This window comes from Fringilla coelebs, assembly GCF_963513975.1.
Source record: "Fringilla coelebs genome assembly, chromosome: 2".
Classification (NCBI taxonomy): Eukaryota; Metazoa; Chordata; class Aves; order Passeriformes; family Fringillidae; genus Fringilla; species Fringilla coelebs.
In genome coordinates, this window is record NC_140029.1 from 33,704,739 (window position 1) to 33,726,787 (window position 22,049).

Here is a 22,049-nt window from a genome sequence, read left to right on the forward strand (position 1 = left end):
ATGCTGCACTGGGCTATTAAGCATCCCTTAGCCCAAACATAGGCTGCAGGGCTGAATTTGGCTCAATCTGAACACCTTCTCAGCTCACTCCCTGTACCCAGCTCTTATGTCAGGAAGCAGAGAGCAGCAGCAGGCCTAACTTTACAACTTCACCAGTTTTTAGGAATAACTGGAGAAATTTGGGAGAGAAGGGAGCAATGCATCCCTTCTCACTCCACATATGCTGTTGGTCCCCAAACTCAAATGCCCTCTTCCCTCAGTCTGAGAGGTGCAGGACTCTCATGCCTTTCTGCTGCCCCTGTTCTTTTGCAGAGCCATTGGGTGGTATGAGATGCATGGCAGCTATGTGATTGCATTAACCAAAACCTGAAGCTGTACAGAATCACAGAATAGGCTGAGCTGGAAGGGATCTTCCAGGATCATCAAAGTCCAGCTCCTGACCCTGCACAGAACCATCCCCAAGAGTCCCATCATGTGCCTGAGTGTTGTCCAAGTGCTTCTTGAACTCTGTCAGGTTTGGTGCTGTGACCACAGCCCTGGGGAGCCAGTTCCAGTGCCCAGCCACCCTCTGGGTGAAGAATCTTTTTCTAGTATCTAAACTAAACCTCCCCTGGCACAACTTCGGGCTGTTCCCTTGGGTCCTGTCACTGTCCACCACAGAGAAGAGATCAGTGTCTGCCCCTCCTCTTCCCCTCATGAGGAAGTTGTAGGCTGTCATGAGGTCTCTTCTCAATCTCCTCTTCTCCAGGCTGAACAGACCAAATGCCACTCCTCACACAGCCACTCCTCATACAGCATCCCCTCAAGGCCCTTCACCATCTTTGTTGCCCTCCTTTGGACACTCCAAAAATTTTATATTTTCCTTATATCACACCACCCAAAACTGCACACAATATTCAAGGTGAGGCTGCCCCAGTGCAGAGCAGAGCAGGACAATCCCCTCCCTTGCCCAGCTGGTGGTGCTGTGCCTGATGCACCCCAGGGTTGGCCCTCCTGACTGCCAGGGCACACTGGTGACTCATGCTCAACTTGATCAGGACTCCCATGTCCCTTTCCATGGTGCTGCTTTCCAGCATCTCATTCCCCAGTCTGTCCATACATTCTGCCCTATCCCAGGTGCAGAATCCAGAACTTTCCTTTGTTGAACTTCATACTGTTGGTGATTGCCCAGCCCCCTGATTTGTTGGAAGTCTCTCTGCAGGGTTGCCCAGCCTTTGAGGGAGGCAACAGCTCCTTCCAATTTTGTATTTTCTGCAAACCTGCTTAGTATCCCTTCCAGTCCTGCATCCAAGCCCTTTATGAAGATGTGTAAGAGCACAAGACCTATGATAGAGCCCTGCACAGCCCCACAAGTGACAGGTCACCAGTCCGATGTCTGTGTTCGCTGTAATCCTTCATGCCTGACCTGTGAGCCAGTTGCTCATCCATGTTTATCCAGCTGCATGCTGAATATTTTGTCCAGAAGGATACAGTGAGAGACAGTATCAAAAGCTTTACCGAAATCCAAGCCCTTGATCACCTGGGTGGGTTACCTTGTCATAAAAGGAAATCAGGTTTGATAAGCAGGACTTTGACAAAGCCGTGCTGGCTGTGACCAGTAACTGTACACCTGGCTTCTCTCAAATCAGCCCACAGAGAAACTCAGAGGTCTGGACTTCTGCCAGTGTAATGATCAGTACACAGGACCACGGTAGTTATGAATGCTACACTTTCCTGCAGAATTTCCTTGTCTTCCTTGCAGATGCTCAACAATGACACCAGGTGTACATGCAGAAAGCTGAATTGTTACCATCTGAATGTGGCTTTGTGTCCGAAGCCACTTCCACCCAACTGCTTACCAGCCCCACATTAGAAGTCTACCCTGCTTTTGTCTTACTTTCCACTTTCTTCAGATCCACTAAATTTCCATTGAGTCTGTCAGAATTTCTGTGTCATTTTTGACCTTTTTCAGGTCCTCAATCTCTGTTCCACTTTTGGGGAAAACTATACCGCAAAAAGTCCCTTCTGCACCAGCCATCTTGCCCGGACCAGCTTGTCCTTCCCACTATTCTCAACATGCCCTTTCTAAAATGTGAGCTACTAGGTCTGGTCCCATATGCAAAACATGTGGTATTGCACATGTTGGAACATCTGATGACAAAGTAACTTCAAAAATAAGGACATTTGTCCTAGCTTGTTGGCTTCTGGAAGATTTTTAAGCTGCTACTAACCACGGACTTCCTCTTGGCTGAAGCCTGTGAGTGACAACATGTGCAAGCAGAGAGCTCATTAACAGTCAGGATGTTTGAGGGCGGTGCTCTGTGTGCAAAGCATGTTTAATTTTATCAGCAAATCAAGCTATTTTTACTCACAAAGTACTCTGTGAAAATGACAAGAGCATGAGAGAGCTGAAAGATTGCGAGATATAGAGGCAACTATTTCTATTTTGAAGCCTCTGCTGAGAAGATAAAAATTATTGCGGCTGAAATGCTGCATTCCAGCATTTACTGTCTCTCTTGACAGTAGAAGCACCGTGGGAGACAGAAGAGCAAAAATTAAGTTAGAGAGATAATACACAGGAAGCCAATGTTATGTTATATTAAAAACAGCCAGTACTTACAGTGACAAGCTTGGAAACTAGAAAGGAAATACTGCAATACTAAAGTATGCAGAACATGTTATGCCTATATTCTTTCCCTCACTCTTTACAAAATAGTATTAAGCATAGAATTATCACCAAAAAATGGCAGGAGCTAGATGTCAAATAGGCAGATTACTTCACAGATCAATGAAGAAGAACCTGGCTGTCTCCCTTGAGTACAGAACCCTCCTGATCTTAGAAGGAGATGCAGATCATTTGTATATTTAAATGGAATCTTTGTGGTTAATAGAAAAAGTCTAAATAGTGAAAAATCATCTCTCTTGTCTTTGCTGAAGAGACAATGCACTATGGAACTGAAAATCAAGAAAAGAGAAAGCTGATCTGTTCCCACTCTATGCAGAGCAGCAGTCCACTCCCCAATGCTCAAATAAGGTACTTCTTGAGAAGTAGGCACTTTCTTCAGGAAGGCTGGAGCTCAACAATTACAGGTCTAGTTCAGGCACCTGCTGGGTGACAAAATAAATAATGGCTTTGCTGGAATCTCCCTGTGCCAAAAACAGCTGTCACCCAAAACAACTGAAGTAAACACTTACAGCTTAATCCTCTTGCAGTAGAGGAACCGTTGTGAAGGTGCAGAACAAAACATTTACTGTCATTCTTTTGTGATCTGATAATCTTTTAACAACTATGGTTTTATCTTGACTAAAATATGTAACTTGTGATAAAGCTGTTTGCATCTTTCATTTTTCTAGAACAATTGCCACAGAAGTTTGTAGCTCCACTCTCTGAAAAAATCAGCGTAAGACGTACATAGTTTTATTTCTCTGGTTTCGCATTTTTCCAATGGATTGTCTTACTCTGTGAGATATTTGATTCTTTACAAGACAGCTTTACTTCAGTTAGACAGGTTTAAGACCTTGATTTTAGTTTTTAGGCCTAAGTATGTGTCATAGAAACCCATATAAAATTAAAGTAACATGTCCTGCGGCATGGCTCATTGGCCATCACTGGTGCTGATCCTACTGCCAACCCAGTATTTTGTCTTACAATGGGAAAATCCTGGCACCTCTGAGTTATCCATTCTCATTGGCACTTCTCAGGATCCTATCTTGGTAAATCTATCCAAATTTCTATTTTGCTTGATGCCACACAAGTCAGTTACACTGATGATTCTCAAAATACTAAATATAAATGTTTTTTGGATGAGGAAGGGATTTTTTTGACAAGACTGTAACATGATTTTGGCAAGTGTGTTTTTATTCTGTCGTACTCCTTTAGTTGTTTGAGAGTCTGGATGAAATCCTGGTATTATTGAGTCAGAGGTGAAACTCACACTGCTAAGTATGAGATACTGGTGTATCTTGGCGTTTAAAGACATAACAGTAAAATGTATGTTGAGGCAGAATTTCCTTTCCAATGCTACAATTTTGACATTCTTCTGCTAAGGAGCTCACAAATCTTGTTTGGCACCATGTCCTCACTCAGCACGCTATAAAGGGCAGGAAGCCCAGTCTTTAACACTTATTAACATGGGGTAAGTAAAGCATTAGCAGGCAGACAACCTATTGCCTAGAGGTCAGGACTGCCAGCAGCTCCCACTACACCATCTGCAGGACAGGGACCTCACCTCACTTTCCTCCTCTGCAGGACAGGGACCTCACCTCACAGCTGGATGCTGGGACCAGGAACATGGGATCATGGTCCATCTCCTTCTGTGAGCATCTTCCAAGGTCAGGCAGGGGCTGGGCTGGAGATTCTGAGACTATATATTTTAATTTAAACAACTGAAGTCAACGTCTTGTTGACTTTCCATCTCCCAGGAGATTTCAAATAATCTTAGATGTCTAAAAAACTAGAAGTCTACGTTGCAACTGGTAACTTTATGCTCCTACTGTAGTTAATAAAGAGGGCTAACAGGAGGACATCCACAATAGGTTGAATGTCCCTCTGTGGGTGCCCATTTCTTCCTTCCAGCTGCAAAGGGAGACCTGCTCAGACAGCTATGGAACTTAGAGGTGTAAAAACTGGAGCAATGAGTCATGATCGAGATGTCCGCATCCCATCAGCACACACACGTAGACAAAAGTGTGGCTGAGAAACCCCGCAGCTCTCTACAGCGCAGAACTGCAGCATTTCTGAAACTCACTGCAGATTTTAATAGCTGTCGTCTACCCTAAAAATACATTTGCACCTCTCCTCCTTACTGTAGCGTCTTGCGTGCTCTTTCTCCGGAGCTCTGGTGAATAGCAGGACCAATCACTCCTCCTCGGGACACCTCGGCTGCTCGGTACCTGTCCCGGCTAACACACCTCCTTTTCGGTGCGCCCCTTGCCGGGCGGGGGTGAGTCCCGCCGTGCCGAGCCCGCCCCTCCGGCCCTGCCCGGGGGAGGGAGGGAGGCCGGGCGAGGGGCGGCCCGGAGCCCGGCGCAGCGGCACCGGGAGCAGCAGCAGCCCGCGCCCCGCCGGCGGCAGTGGCTTCTCAGGCGGCAGCGGGGGCAGGTGCGGGCGCTTCCGCGTCGCGCTGCGAGGAGGAGCAGGACGAGAAGGAGGAGGCGGCGGAGAGCGCGGCGGGCGGCGCGGCCGGCGGCCCGGAGCCGGGCCGGCGTGCCCGTGGGCGTGCTCCCCGGCGGGGAGCACCGCCCGCCGCCCACATCCCCACCGCCGCCGCTGCCGCTAACTTTGCTTCTCCGCAAAGAGCCGCCCTCCGGCAAACAGAGGGTCGGCGGAGCCGGGGACCGAGCCGGCCCCAGCGATGAAGGGCCGGCGACGGTGGCGAGGCGAACATCGCCGCTTCGCCGCGGTGCTGGTGCTGTACACGCTGCTGCTGCTCCTGTTGGTGCCCTACGCGCTGGACTACGGGGCCAGGCGCGGGCGAACGGACGAGGAGCCGCTGCTGCGGCGCTGCCCAAGCCTGGAGGAGGCGCTGAGTGAGTGGGGCTGGGAGCAGCGGCCGCCGCTGGACGAGGAAGAGGAGGAGGATGAGGCGGGCACGGCCGGGGCGGCGGGTAACGGCAGCGCCGGGACGGCGGGGAAGCGGCACATCTACCTGCACGCTACCTGGCGAACGGGCTCCTCTTTCCTCGGGGAGCTCTTCAACCAGCACCCTGACGTCTTCTACCTGTACGAGCCCATGTGGCACCTTTGGCAGGCGCTCTATCCCGGGGACGCGCTGAGCCTGCAGGGAGCCCTCCGCGACATGCTGCGCGCCCTCTTCCGATGCGACTTCTCCGTCCTGCGCCTCTACACCGCCCCGTCCGGCCCCCGCGACCCGCTGGCCCCCGCCCCGCCCGCCGCCGACAACCTCACTACGGCCAGCATCTTCGGCTGGCGGACCAACAAGGTGATCTGCTCGCCGCCGCTCTGCCCCGCCGCCCCGCGGCCCCGCGGGGAGATCGGCCTCGTCGACGGCGCCACCTGCGAGGAGACGTGTCCGCCACGGGCGCTGCGGGAGCTGGAGGCCGAGTGCCGCAAGTACCCGGTGGTGGTCATCAAGGACGTGCGGCTGCTGGAGCTGGGCGCGCTGCTGCCGCTGCTGCGGGAGCCCGGCCTCAACCTGCGGGTGGTGCAGCTCTTCCGCGACCCCCGCGCCGTCCACAACTCCCGCCTGAAGGCGCGGCAGGCGCTGCTGCGGGAGAGCGTCCAGGTGCTGCGCAGCCGCCACCGCGCCGAGCCGCGGGGCCCGGCCCGCCACCAGCAGCAGCATCTCCTGCTGCCGCCCGGGCTGCTGGGCGGAGGGCGGCCGCCGCAGCCGCAGCACCGCGCCGAGTTCTTCCTCGGCGGCGCGCTGGAGGTGATCTGCCAGTCTTGGCTCCGCGATCTCCTCCTGGCCCGGCGCGCCCCGGACTGGCTCCGCCGCCGCTACACGCAGCTCCGCTACGAGGACCTGGTGCGGGAGCCCCGCGCCGAGCTGCGCCGCCTGCTGCGCTTCGCCGGGCTGACGGTGCCGCCAGCCCTGGAGGATTTCGTGGTCAACATGACCCGCGGCGCCGCCTACTCTTCCGACCGGCCCTTCCTCATCTCCGCCCGCGACGCGCGGGAGGCCGTGCACGCCTGGCGGGAGCGCCTCAGCCGCCAGCAGGTGCGGCAGGTGGAGGCGGCGTGCGGAGAGGCGATGAGCATCCTCGCCTACCCCCTCAGCGCCGGCGACGCCCGGTAGCGCCCGAGCCGCACGTCCCGGACGGGCCCGAGGGCGGACGGACGGACGGGCGCCGTCGGGCAGAGCTGAGCGTGGGGGTCACCGCTGGCATGGTTGGCGGGGCGCTCCCTTGAGGGCAGCCCCGGTTGAGGGACGGCCGCCTCGCCTCGGGTACAGGCAGCGCTGCAGGGTGCAGGCCCCCCGTGCCGCCGTGGCTGCATTGTGGCTGTTTTACTTCTGGGCTGCGAGGAGAGGGCGGGGGGTGTTACATTTACGAGAAGGGTTTGGTAAGAGGTGTCCTCCGAGTACGGCATCACTCTTGGAGCCTTTTAGCTTGAAATTGTGATCGTGTACAAAGAACAGGTATGCTACAAACAAACTGCATGAAAATTTTAAAATCCCCCAGGTGAAGACTCTCAGCAAGAAACCAGAGGGCCTGGAAGGTGCTCCTGTGGGAGCATTGCCCTTCTGGAGCTCTGAATCACACTGACCTCTGTCCTACTGCTACTGAAACACAAGAGGCTTCTGTGAAGTCGCTGCAGGGGTCAGTAGGGCCTGGACAGCCAGGAGGAGGGTGCCTGCTGCAGGGAGGACTCAGCTCTCCTGCTCCAAACCTGCTCTGCAGGGGCGGTCTCTGCCCCTGTTCATTGCTGGTGCTGTAGGGAAGGGCTGAGGGAAGGGGAGCCGTGTCCAGCTCTGTCCCTTGTTCTGAGCAGCAGGGTAAGCAGTGCAGGGAGGGTAAGCATTCGCCTGCTTATGTGTTTTGAAGATTGTGGCAGGAATCTTTGCTTTTCTAAAGAAATCTGTAATTGTTTTGAAAGTAGGGTTTTTTTTAAAATATACATACATTAATATACTTTGGTGATACTCATGTGAGATACAGGTGACTAACATGTTTCTTTGGAACACGTGCAGGGGTGAATGAAACTGGAAGGCAAATGCTTGACATTTCCGTTTTGTTTTCTCTCTCATATGAGAGAATCACTTCTCTTCCCTTGCTTCCAGGCTGACACATTGTGCTGTGCACAGGATCCTCCTGATCACATCCCTTCCAAAAAAAACAGCCTCTCAGCTGGCAACTCCGGGACAAAAGCAAATGTTTCCTAAGAGGCTAAGACAAATTAATCGTGAAATTCCCAAATAAAATCTTACATTAAAAAAGCAAACAAACTAATGAAACAAACAAAAAAACCCTGAAGTTTTATTTTGGATTTTTAAATGACATGTTCCTGCAGATATCCTGCAACTTCTGTGAGAAGAGGGTGTGTATCTGCAAGTACCTTTGTTTATTAATTTCTTGATGTGGGGATAGATGGTTCAGTTGTAATTTAGGGATGCAGTTTCATGACTTCACAGAGACTGCTTTTGAATCTGTTACAGTCTGGTAGTCTTTAAATGGCTCCGTGAGAGTGTACAGCATTATAGGGATGGTAACATGCAGTCCTCAACTACAAACCCAGAATATGAGTTTCAAATTGAAGATAATCCAGGATCAGGAAGAAAGCAGCCTTTAGATAAAGTGCTGAAAATAAAGGCAGTTCAAAGATGTTATGTTATCATGGAGGAGGTGTTTGAATTGCACTGTACATTTTTATGCTCTGAGTGTTATGCTGTATAGCATGTCACTAAGTTAGGATGAACCTTCATTTGTTTTGGCTCTTTTTCCCCTTGATCTTCCCATCTGAGAGTATGTTGGCATAAGAAGCAGGTCTCTTTCATTATCTGACAGGAAAATGTAGTCATAACAATATTTTTGAACAAATTTATCCATTTCCCTGTAGCATACTTCATTCAGTTTTGCAACCTTGGGCTTCTGCTTGAAGTAAGAATTACAGGATCTCATTTTGTGCTGGAGAAACTTGTGTATTATCTAAGGGATGATTCTGCATTCTCTTGCTGTGCCTGTGACACCGAATTTGTCTCTGGGTGTTCCAGTGGCATTTAATAATGGTATTTGTATAGCTAGTACCTGTACAATGCCTTGATAACCTGTGTCAGGTAACCTGTTTTGGAAGGCTTTTCTATACCCAGCTTGGCTTGTACTGACAGGTTTGGAAAGAAATTAAGATTTTTGTGCATACCAAAAGATGATACGGTACTTACTTTCTTAAATTGGATGGGAGATTAAAATCCAGTATATGCTGTTGATTTGTTCTTAGCAAGTTGCAGTCACAGAATTGTGTGATGCAACAGTTAAACATTCTCCTCACCTTGTCAGAAAATCTCATCATGCTCTTTCAGGTGGTAGATGTCTTTCATAAGTCTTTCAAAATTCACACTTAATTTCACTTAAAATGGTTCATCATGATGAGCAAAGAAGTATTACCATCTAGCTTAACTTGATTCTTATAGCTGGGAGGAAATCCACCTACTGGAAATTATTTGGTGTTTTCTGAGACTGTTTCCATGTTTGAGCTGCCGAGGTGGTGAAGGGGGCCTTGAGGGGAAGCCATGTGAGGAGCATCTGAGGTCACTTGGTCTGTTGAGACTGGGGGGAGACCTCATTGCTGTCCACAGCTTCCTCATGAGGGGGAGTGGAGGGGCAGGCACTCATCTCTTCTCTCTGGTGACTGGTGACAGGACCCAGGGAATGGCCTGACATTGTGTCAGGGGAGGTTTAGGTTGGGTATTAGGAAAATATTCTTCATCTAGTGGGTGTTTGGGCACTGGAACAGGCTCCCCAGGGATGTGGTCACAGCACCAAGCCTGACAGAGCTCAGTAAATTTTTGGACAGTGCTCCAGACTCATTATGTGACTGTTGGGGCTGTCCTTCGCTGGGCCTGGAATGGGACTTTGCTGATCCTTGTGGGTCTCTTCCAACTCAGAATATTCTATGATAGATGCATTTTCTGTATCAATAATTATTTCTGTCAGCACAGGTTGTTCACTAGCCTGGTTGCTCTCCATGAGTGATTATTTTAATTTTTAAATTTTTGTATAATGTGAAAAAGGCTCCGTTGGGCAAAGTGTACAAAATATAGCAACTCCAATTTTTGGTTTGTATTCAGTGGACCTGAATTCATCAGAAAACTCATCTAAAAAATCCATAGGGGATATCCAAAGCTGAGAAAGGAGCAAGTAGGCCAGAGAGACATCTTAGAACAGTCTGTGGATGACAGGTGCTTAGTGACTGATGGTGACACGTGCGCTTCAGTCACTAGAAGGTTTTCTAAAATTCTTCTACCCAAGGAGGACAACTAAAGCTCACCAACAAATGCATCCCGTCTTTCTCTTCGTGGTGTTTTGATGGCATTGGACAGCATCATTCAGGGTGCTTACAGCATCTACTTGGTCTTGAAATTCAGGCCTTGAAGAAAAAGCAGATGTACTGTCTAATGTCAGCGTTGGTATTAATCTGAAAAGGCAGAAACAGGCCTGATTAGGACAACCAGCAAGGAGTTTCAGTGGCAGAGATCTTTGGAACCAGCCAGAACTTGCTGAAAGCAGGACACCCATAGTTAGACTGCATTTTGAGAGCAGCTGGGCATTTATGACTTGGGCAGTTTGAAGTTATAGTTCTACTGGATGATGTAGAAAATTGAACTGCTCATTTAGAGCAGAGCATGGTATGATGAGGAAGAGAACAGTGAACACATTTTTATATCCAACCTAACTTGGAAGGCTTAGAATCACAGAGCAGGACTCGGCTATAAAGTTTTAGTATTTCAGACTGAGATTGGTGAAAATGACCCTTGTGCTACATTCCATGCAATGAATTAACAACTAATTTATTAAAAAGTCATAGTGGGAAGTGGGTACAGAACTGACAAATGCTCACAAGACAACTCTGTTGTCTGTTTTTACTTAATTTCTGGTTGTCACACATCCAAGTTAAGGGAGGTAGAAACTTGAGTACTGTAATTATTCATGAAAGGCTGGGATACTTCCATGCCATAATTGCTTGTGGGAAATTATGAAAGTCCGGGGCCAAGAAATGCTTGGGCCCTGCCTTTTTTCTACTCCTTAGGATATGGAGTCCTTGTAGATATCCACAGTATGTACTTGCATACTGCAGGTACAATACAAATAGTTTGGTATCAGTTGCAGTATCTAACAAAAGTTGTGGAGTTACTTATTTAACAACTTCAGTATTGCATGAGTCATTTTAGCCCCCTCCTCCCCCATCAGTCTGAGCATCAAGAAAAGTCCTGAGTTTCTGCATTAAGTTCTCAGTATCCCCACTTTCAGTAAAGCTCAACGATAAAAATGCTGCAGAGTTTTGGGTTTGTTATGGTAACACAATTAAACACTGACACCCTGAGAGCCAGCAAGCCCGACAGCATGTTCTGTTCCTTTCTTCAGCACAGAGAGCTGTCACTGAGACTCTCTGATGGTGCATGTCATTTTTCAGAGTCACCATGCAATCCATGCAGCACTGGGACTACCTGAGAGGTTTTATCTTTCCTATTTAAGTTAACATGACACCTACTACCATGGAGGATGACAGGGGAGAAAAAGGATTTGTCAAGCCTTGCACTAGCAGTTTTCAACACCCCTCTGGCAGAGTGTGTGTGTGTGTGTGTGTGTGTGTGTGTGTGTGTGAATGAGGGGCCAGGTTCAGAGTGTCCTAATGGCTGTGTTTCAAAGAGATGAAAGCTGGATGCGAGCACATTGAGACAGTGGGTGTCAGTGATTGAGGGGCCTCTTGGTTGTTGGTGAGATGTACATCTGGCAGTCTCAGCTCTGAACAACAGGCTGCAAGCTGATGAATGTTTTAGCTCTTGCAGTCTGGGTATTGAGTACTGTGAAATTCTTGCTTCCAGCACTGAGATGTTCAGCTCTGCTGCTAACCTGGGGCACCTGCAGTGCCATTTCTTGTTGCTGTTAAGTGGGAAGCCAGTCCTTCCCTGGAGCTTCCAAACTTGTTGCCCATTTCTGAAGGTCCAACTTTGCCAAACTTCAACTGTATATAGACTGAAGCTTTTTGTCATCAGCATAAGGTTTAAGTCTTTTGGAATTTCAGTCAAAGCAGTTGCATATTCTTTTTAACTTAGCTTGTGGTGGTCTTTTGCCTGTGTTCAAATATTCTCAAAGATATTTCTTTGAAATCATTTGTCACTTCAGTGTTTTGGGACAGGAACTCCAGTTTGGGTAAGGGAAATGACCTCTTTGTAGAGGATGTCTCCTGTGTTTTTATTTTTACCTCTGCTTTCTATTCTGATTTGGCCAAATATATTAATGTTTGTATAAAATGGATAGCACGTGCTCAGTAAAAGTGGTTTTGGTATATGTGTGTATCTTTATTTTATACCAAATAAAATCTGCATTGGTCTTATCTCCAGTGAGCATGTGCAAACCTCTTTCTTTCCCATAGAAAACTCAGTGTGGTACAGAGGGAACCAAAACCTTGTAGTTATGGCAGGGGCTGCATCACTGGGCTGAGCAGGGAGGATTCTGCCATTCCTGGTTCCCGCTGATGCCTTCTTCCCTATCCCCTCTTTCCCTGTTGTAGTTGTTCCTAAGGAAGACCCCCAAATCCAGTGTTCAGCTTTCCAGTGCTTAATAATGGAAAGGTCTATAGGTGAGAGGGAGAAGATATTGATGACAGATGGGGTTAACATGAGGGAATGGTGAAAAGAGTTCACTTTTGGTTGAGGATTGCGGGGTTTGTGCAAAGGACTTGGGTGTGAGATGAATGAAGGACTGGCATTTGATGAGGAGAGGCAGGAAGTTGTGACTGCTTTAATTGGAAAAGCTGGCTAGGAGTGTGTGAGGAAAGGAAGGAGCATGGAGAGAGCAAGCTGGGAGAAGTAGGGACCAAGAACTGGGAATTGCCCCAGGTGTATTATTTGGAGGAGATAGAGGAAGAAAGCTCAGGGCAGGAAGGGGGGAAGATGGAGAGCAGAGTGAGTCTGAGTCCAGATTGCAGGGGGACTCTTCAGCAGCAGCTCTTGCCATGCTTCAGCTCAAATTGCTCTGCAGACACTTGGCAGTGGACCAGCCCCTGGGTGGAGAGCTGGTCCACAGGGCAGAGGTGACTTGCCCTCCCCTCTACCTTTCCCAGCCCACATAAACATTTCTCCTGCAAACCAGACTCCCCTCTTTCCCTCTGTATAAGGAATTTATTAACTGCCCCCTGCTTTCCTAGCGGCATTGGGGTGGGATGCATGGAAAGAAGTTCTCTCCTGCAAAACTGAGATTTTAAATCTCAAATTTGTAAAAATAACGTCTTTGCCCACCTTCTGCTACTGTTGGGCTCAGTCTGTGAGTAAAAGGGATGATGTGAGAGCTGTCTCACCCAGGTGAGAGCTGCCTTTGTCTGAGCTCCATTTGGGAGTGCCTTTGCAGTCCTTTCTGCAGTGGGCATTACCATCAGCCATCAGAACAGAGGGGACTGGGGGAGGTCCTTGTGCATGTCCTTGGTTCAAGTGACAGATGTTTGTACACTGGATATAAAAGTCCCAGTTCTAGTAGTGACTCATGTGCATATCACTAACATCTATTGTTTTCAGTATAAGCTTTTAAAAAAATGCCAGGAAACCTCTTGTCTGTGCACCCTGTTACAGGGGCATTCAATGTGCTGCAAAGCCAAGCCCTGAAGGAGTCAGACTCAGTGTCTGCTGCCTCTCCTTTCATGCTCCTTCTCAGTCATGTATCACAAGTGGTTGTTTTTTCTGCAGTGCAGCACTTGATCAGCACTCAAGGCTGGACACACCTGGGGCAGGAATGGATCGTGCAGCACCACTGGCACCATGAGCACCTGGTCTGTGCCAGAGGATAGAAAGTGTGCAGGGATCTGGTGGGGGACTGAAGGAGGTAAAATGATGGAGGCAGTATCTCAAGGCTGAGGTATGTAAAAGCCTCTCAGAGGAGCTGGACTCAGCCCCTGGTGCCACAGTGTCTGTGAGGTATTGGATAATTTAGATTTTCTGAAGAGGCCTAGTCCAAATCAAGCAGAAGCTGAGTGACATGTTTGGAATGCTGGAGCTGGCTTTGAAGAACTGCTGTAGCAGCAGTCAGTGTTCAAGTGTGCCTGGTCAGGGGGCACTGGTGGCTCAAGGGGTGACTCTGAACCCCAGAGTGAGCTAGTCATGAAAAGGGCAAATGTATGGTGGCATTAACATGTTCTTTGTCTTAGACACCCGAGTCCCAAGGGTGTGAAGTTTTATTTTTAATAGATACAGAGAAATGTCAGGTGAAATAACTTCTCGGAGAGGACCAAGCTGTGTGATTTATTTAGTCTCAAAGTCAAGGTTGAAAGAGGACAGCAGTGCACAGCAGCATGAACAGCAGTGTGGAAGAGAGGTAATCAAGCTCTGAACAATACTGGCATAAGAACAGATTTTTACACATCAGCACTGAATCATTTCAGCCTGGAAGTTGGAAGAAGGTGGGGTTTTTTAACCATAAGAACAGCATAGCAGGAAGGGATGGAAGAGACAACTCATTTTAAAAAACAACTCCTATAGTTTAGAAATAGAAAGGAACTGATATGGTAGATTACCATGTTATGGTTAGATATCAAACTGATGGTCCAGAAGCCCTGTGACCCATAGGAAATACTGTACAGAGTGCTGAAGTCTTCTGAAAAATCAGCTTTAATGTACAAAAAGACCAGAGCCCTAGTTTAAAGATGCTTTGTACATTTTGTTTGTGCTCTTTGAAAAGGAAGGAATGCTGACTTTCATAGAAATGTTGTTAACTCCAGACTCCAGTTTCTTCTGGAGTACTCTGCAATAGGTTAGTGTCTCATAACATTTCCTATGAGGAAATCTGGCAATTGTGCCTCTGCCAGTATTTGAATAAAATATATTGGAGTTGTACAATAAATCATGGGGAGCACAAAGCCCACACCATTAACCCAGTAGCTTTTGCCCCTTTTTTCCTTGAGATGAGAGGAGCTGCAGGGAAAGGAAAGGTGGAGTGTGTTTGTGTAAGCAAAAGCTGTATGGTTTCTACATTTGCCATGGGTAGAAATCCCAGCTGTGCCAGCAAGTGCAGGATGTGGGACCACCCAGCCCTAGGACTGCCCTCGCTGTGACTGAGCAGCCTTTAATGCTTTGCCATACAGCTGTAAAGTGATTAGTCCCTTGTTTATTTATGCACAGGCATGAAACTGGTTTCAGGTGGGCTCTGGCTAGGATCTGAAGTGCAGCACTTGTTAAAATAATGGGAAAGGGCTGTGGGAGATCAATCCAAATACAGCAGAGGCCTCTCTGATGGAAGATTTGAAAACCTTTCCTTGGCTTTTCACAGTCATTTCACCCTGTTTGAGCAGGGGTGACTTGACTGAATTGGTGTGAGTGCTCACCCCCCTCTCTTATTTTTTTCCCCCTTTTTATAAAACCGGTTTAAGAACATTGAGTGATACTTAACTCTTTCTCAAAAGGATTTAGCGATGAGAGGGTAGAATATTTGTCACCTGTTTCAAGCTGGTTTTAAAATCATTAAGGACAAAGATTTCAACTAGCATTCATTTACTTCCATTATGTCTATATGTCCCCTGCTAAAAACTGCTATCAATCATCTGTTTGAATCATTCTTGGTTCGATTTAAGCCTGATACTTCTCTTACTGGATGCAGAAAACAGCCTGCTACCATTGCTCTGTGCTAACTTTTTCTTGTCACAAGCACGTATCTTTAGAGTTATTTTTTTACACAGTAACAACAGCCCTCCCCCAAATACTCAGCTTTCAAGTTTATTCATTTCCAATTCAGGTCTCCATTTTACAGTTTTTGTTTCAATAAAGCACTTTGGTTTGTTCATCCCTGTGTATTGATCAGCTTCCATACTCAAGTCCCAGTTCTACCTTCATGCTCCCAAATCAGATAACCAGATAAATATTTCAACCATTTATATAACATCAATTTCTTGCATGAAAAGAGGTGCTGTTGCTTACCTGAAAATTGGGTTTGTCTGTTCACAATATTTTTAATGTCTAAAATGTGAAAACTGCTAGAAACTAGGACCCAGCCTCAACTGCAGCAGCAAATGAGGAGTTGCTTTAGCATGAATTTCATTTTGCATCCTTAAATTGTAAATTGGAAACCATATCTTCTTCTCTGTAAATTCTTATTAAAATATTTGCTAGTTGACTCTTCTAAGAACTTATAATCAAAGCAGTTGCATTTAGATTGGATGATAATAATAATGATAACTAGCTAATATTTCTAAAACTTTGTTCCTTAATAGGAAGGGAAGGGAGTTAAAATCTTGACAAGCAGTATAGGTTATGTGTAGCTGCCTTGATAGTTCTGCCCTGGAACGTGGCCCTCCTGCTGCCTTTAGCTCTCCACCAGAGGTTAACATGTTGCTTGTAAATTGGTAATGCTACCCCTGAAGGAAGCAGCTAGTCAGCAACTTTAAGACTGCATAAACTTGACTTATTTCTAAACTGAGTTTCAGGTTGCTTGGAGCTGTCAAAGTGTGTCTGGTCATGCCTGAACTTACAGCTTCACAGATTCCTGCCAGGAGGGATTCCAGTTCTGAGACACTGAGCTCCTGAGGGCTGACCTTGGAGCACTCCTCAGTATGCAGAGAGTAAAACTCTTCTACTGGCTACTGATGCCCCAGTCCTCATAGCAAAACTCCTGTCTTTCAGAAGAGTTAGGCTGTGCCTTTAATAAACATTATTTTAAAATTCTTTACTAGTGCATGAAAGAAAAGGTCCAGGGATAAGTGGGAGAGAAGTCTCTTGTGATCTGTTACAGAATAGCTAGAATAATTTTGAGCTAGACATTTAATTAGTAAAATTTTTCATCTTCTAACGATGCTTTGATCTAGGGAATGCACAAGTAGTCTAGGGCCCTACAGAATAATTCCTGGGACTTATTTCTGAATGCCTGCAGGGCTTCAGCACTGCTCTGCCCATGAGAAGTTCATTCCAGTATTGAGGAGTTTTAAACTAGTGAAGGTAAAAAGCGTCCAGGGAAGGTGATAGTTACTCCTTAATCTAAACCAACTGGAGTATTAGACGTATCTAACTGTAAGCAGTAATTTGAATACCTGTAATGTCATAAGTACAATTAATACAGAGTGAAGTTTGCATCCTTTGAAATCCTTTACATCCTGACTTGACAGTCAAGTTTTGGCAAACTGCTAAAAGGTAAAATCAGGTTGATTTTTGTAACCAAGTGCTTTCATACAAGCATAGTGTTATTCTACAAATAAAGTGTGAAATTCTACAAGATAAATTGCACATCCATCTTTGCAGATTTTTGTTGGCTAAAGGCCCAGTATGGACCACCTTCCTTTTTAGAAGCTTTTTGGATCTTTTTTTAACTTACTGCTGTCCTGTCCCACGTAGATATAGCATCTGTACTGAAGCACGCAGCTATGGGTAGCTTATAGTAACCTGAGGGTAGTTCTGTTTACATTTGACCATAGTGTTGTAACAGTTAATTCCTTCCTAGTGAAGGAAAATCTGTGGAAATCTGCTGGCATTCCCTTCTCCTCCCTTTCTAAATACCAATGTCCAGGGTAAATCACATCTTGCCCTGTTTATTTTTCCAGTAGGATTCTACCAACATGAGTGTTTCTTGTGCTTGAAGAGACCTTCTCCATGATGCATTAGATGAAAGTGCAGTATGCACCTTGGGTCCCCTCTCTTTCACTGCCTGAAGCTGCTCAACACCGCTGCCTCTCTGGGGTCCAACCCCAAATTCCTGCTGTTGGCCGAAAAGCCCAGCTGAGCTGGTTTTGGCTGGGGAAGTTAAGTTTTTTCAGAGCAGCTAGTGTGGGGCTGTGTTTTGGATTTGTGCTGCAGGCAGTGTCAATAACACAGGCATGCTTTCCTTATTGCTGAGCAGTGCTTGCACAGAGTTGAAGCCTTTCTGCTCCTCACCCACCAGTGGGGAGACTGAGGGTGACCAAGGAGCTGGGAGGTGACACAGCCAGGACAGCTCACCCCACCTAGCCACAGAGGTATCCCAGATGATGTGGCCTCATGCTTGGCATGTAAAGCGGGGGCAGAGGAAGGAAACAGGGGATGTTTGCAGTGATGATGTCTTCCAAGTTACTGTTGTGTGAGATGGGCCCTGCTCTCCTGAAGATGGCTGAACACCTGCCTGCCCTGGGAAATAGTGAATTAATTACTTGTTCTGCTTTGGTTGTGTGCCCAGCTTTTGCTTTCCCTATTAAACTGTCTTTATCTCAACCCACAAGTTTTCTCCCCTTTGTCCTGTGATTCCCTCCCCCATCCCACTGGTGGTGAGTGAGCAGGTGGCTGGGCTTAAACCACATCACTGACCATGGATGCACACAGTTCAAATCCCACTCCAGTTAACCCAGCTGGAACTTGGACTGTCAAGGTCTGAGTACCAGGGAGCCGGGTGGGAGCGGGCAGCTGGAGCTCCACAGCCACATCCAACCCCACAGCATCTGGTCCAGTGTCTGGGAGCTCCTCCCACACCGTGGAGGGCACCAGCAAAGCTCTGCTTCCTACTGAGTGCAACTTGTGTTTGCTGTTTCCAAACCTACCACACAAGACAAACTCACGGCTTGAATAGCACAGAAAGAATTTTCTGCACAGGATGACTGGTGTAGAGAGAGAAGTGGGGCACAGCAAACCATGGAGAAGCACTTTCTCCTCATGGTAGTGTAAAAACTGAAAGCCCTGCTGGGCAGACGAGGCTGGCAAAAGACAGGGGCTTTTCTAGCAAAAGACAGGTGCATTCTCTACTGCAATTGTTATAGAAAATTTCATGCCATAAGTCAAGTTTCTCTCTGTAGCTGTGGCACGTATTTAATTACTCATCTTCTCTCAAACAAAAGGTGCTTTCAAGATACCTGTACATTTACCTCAGGTTACAATTTCCTTTTTCAGATTGTATGTAAGCATTTAATATTTAAATTTGATTTCTTGTCCCATAACTAGAGAGCAGATGTGGTTTTGTTTAAGATTTTTAATAGGGATGGATTTGATAATTTTATTTCATTGATCAAATATCTCAGGACACATAGTGTATATAAAAATAGTCACATTTTCAAGTGTTACCCTACCTACAAAAACTGAATGTAAGCTGTCACTTTTTATTCTTCTTAAAATTCTTCTTAAAAGGAAAAGAAAACATCTCTTAACTGCAAAACACACCTGGCTTATTTTACTTTAAGTGCTTCTCAGAAATCACTTTGTCTTGGACTGTGGATTAGTTTAGCAGGAATAGTTTTTGCTCTGTGAGCTCACTCTTGTTTAGGAACAATAAGAGATACCTGAATTAACAAAATTCAGTTTCTTTGAGATTATTGAACTCAGTTATGGCAGAGGTGCCCTAGTCTTGGAACAGAAGCAATGTTAGGTGGACAAATATCCTTTATTAAGTACATTTAAGAAAATACAGAATGGCTGGGGAAGAAAAGTCAGCGTGCAGAACATCTGTAGCTCTTCAAGCAGAGTTAAATTCTGATCACCATCTCTTTTCATTGTTTCTATTCCTCCTTTGTTTGATCCAGTTCAAATATTCAGCTGATGTTAGCACGCTGAAATATTCCTGTCCATAAATGATGGGACAATGCAAGACAAAGCAGGCTCTCCTGGGGTACCTCTGCCAAAGCTCCACCTCACCTCCTCAGAGGCACCCACACATCGCTGCTCCAGACAGCGCGGAGAGCAGCTCCTGCACTGGATTTACAGCGCAACAGATGGTTTGGGAGTTTGGCTTCAGCTCTCAGCATTGCCTTTTTAATCACTCCTGCTGTCTTCTGAACACTAACCAGGGTGATTCCAAGCTCTTGCTGACAGACAAGCAGCTATTTTATCGGCTGTTGCAGTTGTAGGTGCACACCCACTGGAAATGCTTTTCACTAAGTGCAACGCCCCATTTTACAATCAACCTTGGGTTCCAGAATTAACTGCCTATCCCCCACATCTTTCACTTTCCTGTGATTCCCTTCTCCAGATCCAGCCCTACAAATCTCTAGATGACAGTGCTAGTAACTTCTCTCCATTGTGAAAACTGGTGAAAAGATAAAAAACAGAACAGAGAATAAATGGTCATATTAATCCTCAAAGATTCACCTTGCTACAGTGACTAAAAGAGCATAAGCCAAGGCTTTTTGAGAAAGGACTCTCCAAATATCTCATAAAATTCAGTATATCATCAAGACCTCCCTTGTCTGCATCATCATTCACTCTTTCTAACAGATTTAGAAGTTGTAACATCTCTCTATCCCAGCTATGTTGATGTAAATCTGTATTTTATTTCTCTACATAATGTTTACTTTTTTTTTGTACCTTCCAATCCTTCCTAGGGTGGAGATGCTCCAAGGTGGAAACCATTAATTAGATTTTAAGGAAGGGAACTCTAAGTCTGTACTGCGAGAGGAGAGCTGAGTTGCTGGCTTTGCCTTGAGGGAAGACCTGACAGTATCAGCCTTTTTCACTTCCAAGATAAAATACAAAGCTCATGTGTATTGCAAATGTGTCAAGCCACAGTAAGTTTTGTATTGCTATCAGCCAAATAAGAAGACACATTTCTGATGTCTACAAATGACAGCTATGATTATTTATTCTAGTGCAGCCAATGGTGTAACTCAGTGTGAAACAATTAACACCACAAAAGCTACCACCACCTTGTACCTGCTACTTCCCAGTGACTCCAAGGTCTATTTGAAGTAAGGAATAAAAAATGGAAAGATAATGCTGACCTAGAACAGAAACACCCTCTTCATACCTAACCTGAAACTTGTTCCAGAGCAGGAGTTCCAAGCAGCACTAACATTTCCTCTCTTGAGAACAGAGTGCTTGGATGAAGCCTCAGTCGAGACACTCAAAGCTGAATTTACTGCAGTATCTTGTCCACATGAATGAAAGTTTAGCCAAGCTTGTACACAAGCCAGCCACTGGCAGAAAGCCCAGCAGGTGTTTATTCCCCATCCTCCACTGCTACTATCCACACAACATGGAGAGCTTTCACAACATTTTGCTTTCTCTCTCCTCCCCACCCACTGTTGTATTTAAAAGATAATTCCTTGCCATCTAACCTCTTTAGGATACTGAGCTCCCAAACTAGGACTCGGAGACCTGCACACCATTGGTGTGCTGAAGTCCAAGAAACCAAGCCCTGGTGCTGCAGAGAGTTGCTGTTCTTCTTGCATTCCACACTGCTTCAAGGGCAAATATTGAAGGGACAGCTGTCATGGAGCTGTCAACACGATGAAGAGGATGTGTCAGGGCATACAGGACTATATTCCAGTTCTACTAACCTCTGCCTACAGCAATTACTTCAGCATTATTAAAGATATTTGGTGCAGTAGCACCCAGTTTCTTGCACACAAGAAACCGTGTTTATCTCTTGGAAGGATAGGACTAAAGATATATTACAGCCCTCCCTAACAGCAGCTGGACCACTCCCAGCTTGAGCCTATCATACCATTCAGGCTTTAGGTGCCTCGAGGGAACAGAAACACCAAAGGTTTTGGACAGACCATCTACCACAGCAGTCTTAGTCAGGACAGCATGATATGCTTTTTTTAGTGCATTTTTATGTTTGAAGTAGCCCTAAGACACCTGAAACCTTACTGATATGTTTATATCATAAGGGACAAGAATGGTAAGCTGAAAATTCAGACTAAATGCTGCTTGTGATTTTGAGCATTGCGAACAGATCAAAACTAATTAACAGCAGCCAGCCTGTAACTGCAAAGGCAAGGCATGGCATCCTGTCTCCCTTCAAGGAAGAAAGCAAATTTGGGACGTCCTTAGATGGCTTACATTCTCCTTGCTCCACCAGAACCAGCTGTGGGTCGTGTGATTTTACCTCCCTTTCTTACTTCTGATATCCCAACCCCAAATCAGACAAACTTACCTCAAGTGACCCCGTGTGCTGGAAGTTGTTATTTCCCAACAGCTATTACTAATCGGCTGATGCGATCCAGAAGAATGCCTTCTGGTGTTCTGCTTTCTGGTATTAATCTGTGTCAACATCAAGACATTCAAGCCAAGCAATTTAGGACTGAAATTCAAAATCAGGCAGTGGAGGATAACCTCCCTGATTAAACTAAAGTCTGGAAACAAAAGTCATAAATATATTACAACACAGAACTGCATGACCTACTTCTCCTTGCCTCAGTAATAACAACTTCAGAGATTTTACTAGTTAAAAAATAAATCCAATTCATTTCTCATAGCCTAAAGTTAAGTATTTTAACATTGCAGCAAAAACCTTTTAAGTTGGGCATTCGCTTTCTCTGAGGGAATGCAAATCTGGAGGCTTTTTTTTTTCAATTAGAAGCAGGAAAGCGACCTTTAATTGCAGCATTTCAAATTATTGCCATTTAATTAATCAAATTTGCATAAGTTAGCAGTGTAGCATAGCTTTGAAATTGTACTCAGGCACCAAAGTGAAGTTTGATATTCTGCCTCTCTCTCTCCTTTTTAAAAATCTTTATCTAA

The 22,049-nt window shown here is 46.2% G+C and overlaps 1 protein-coding gene across 1 annotated transcript; it reads left to right on the plus strand.

The window, feature by feature from the left end:
• The first annotated feature begins 5,258 nt into the window (after nt 1-5,258).
• On the plus strand, nt 5,259-9,218 carry CHST7 (carbohydrate sulfotransferase 7). The gene has a single exon (XM_084226791.1). It carries the CDS (start codon nt 5,334-5,336, stop codon nt 6,735-6,737), a length of 1,404 nt encoding a protein of 467 aa, XP_084082917.1. The 5' UTR covers nt 5,259-5,333; the 3' UTR covers nt 6,738-9,218.
• Nucleotides 9,219-22,049: the final 12,831 nt, after the last annotated feature.

Coding starts and splice junctions, on each gene's coding strand:
- CHST7 (XM_084226791.1), top strand. CDS start 5,334: ATGAAGGGCCGGCGACGGTGGCGAGGCGAACATCGCCGCTTCGCCGCG.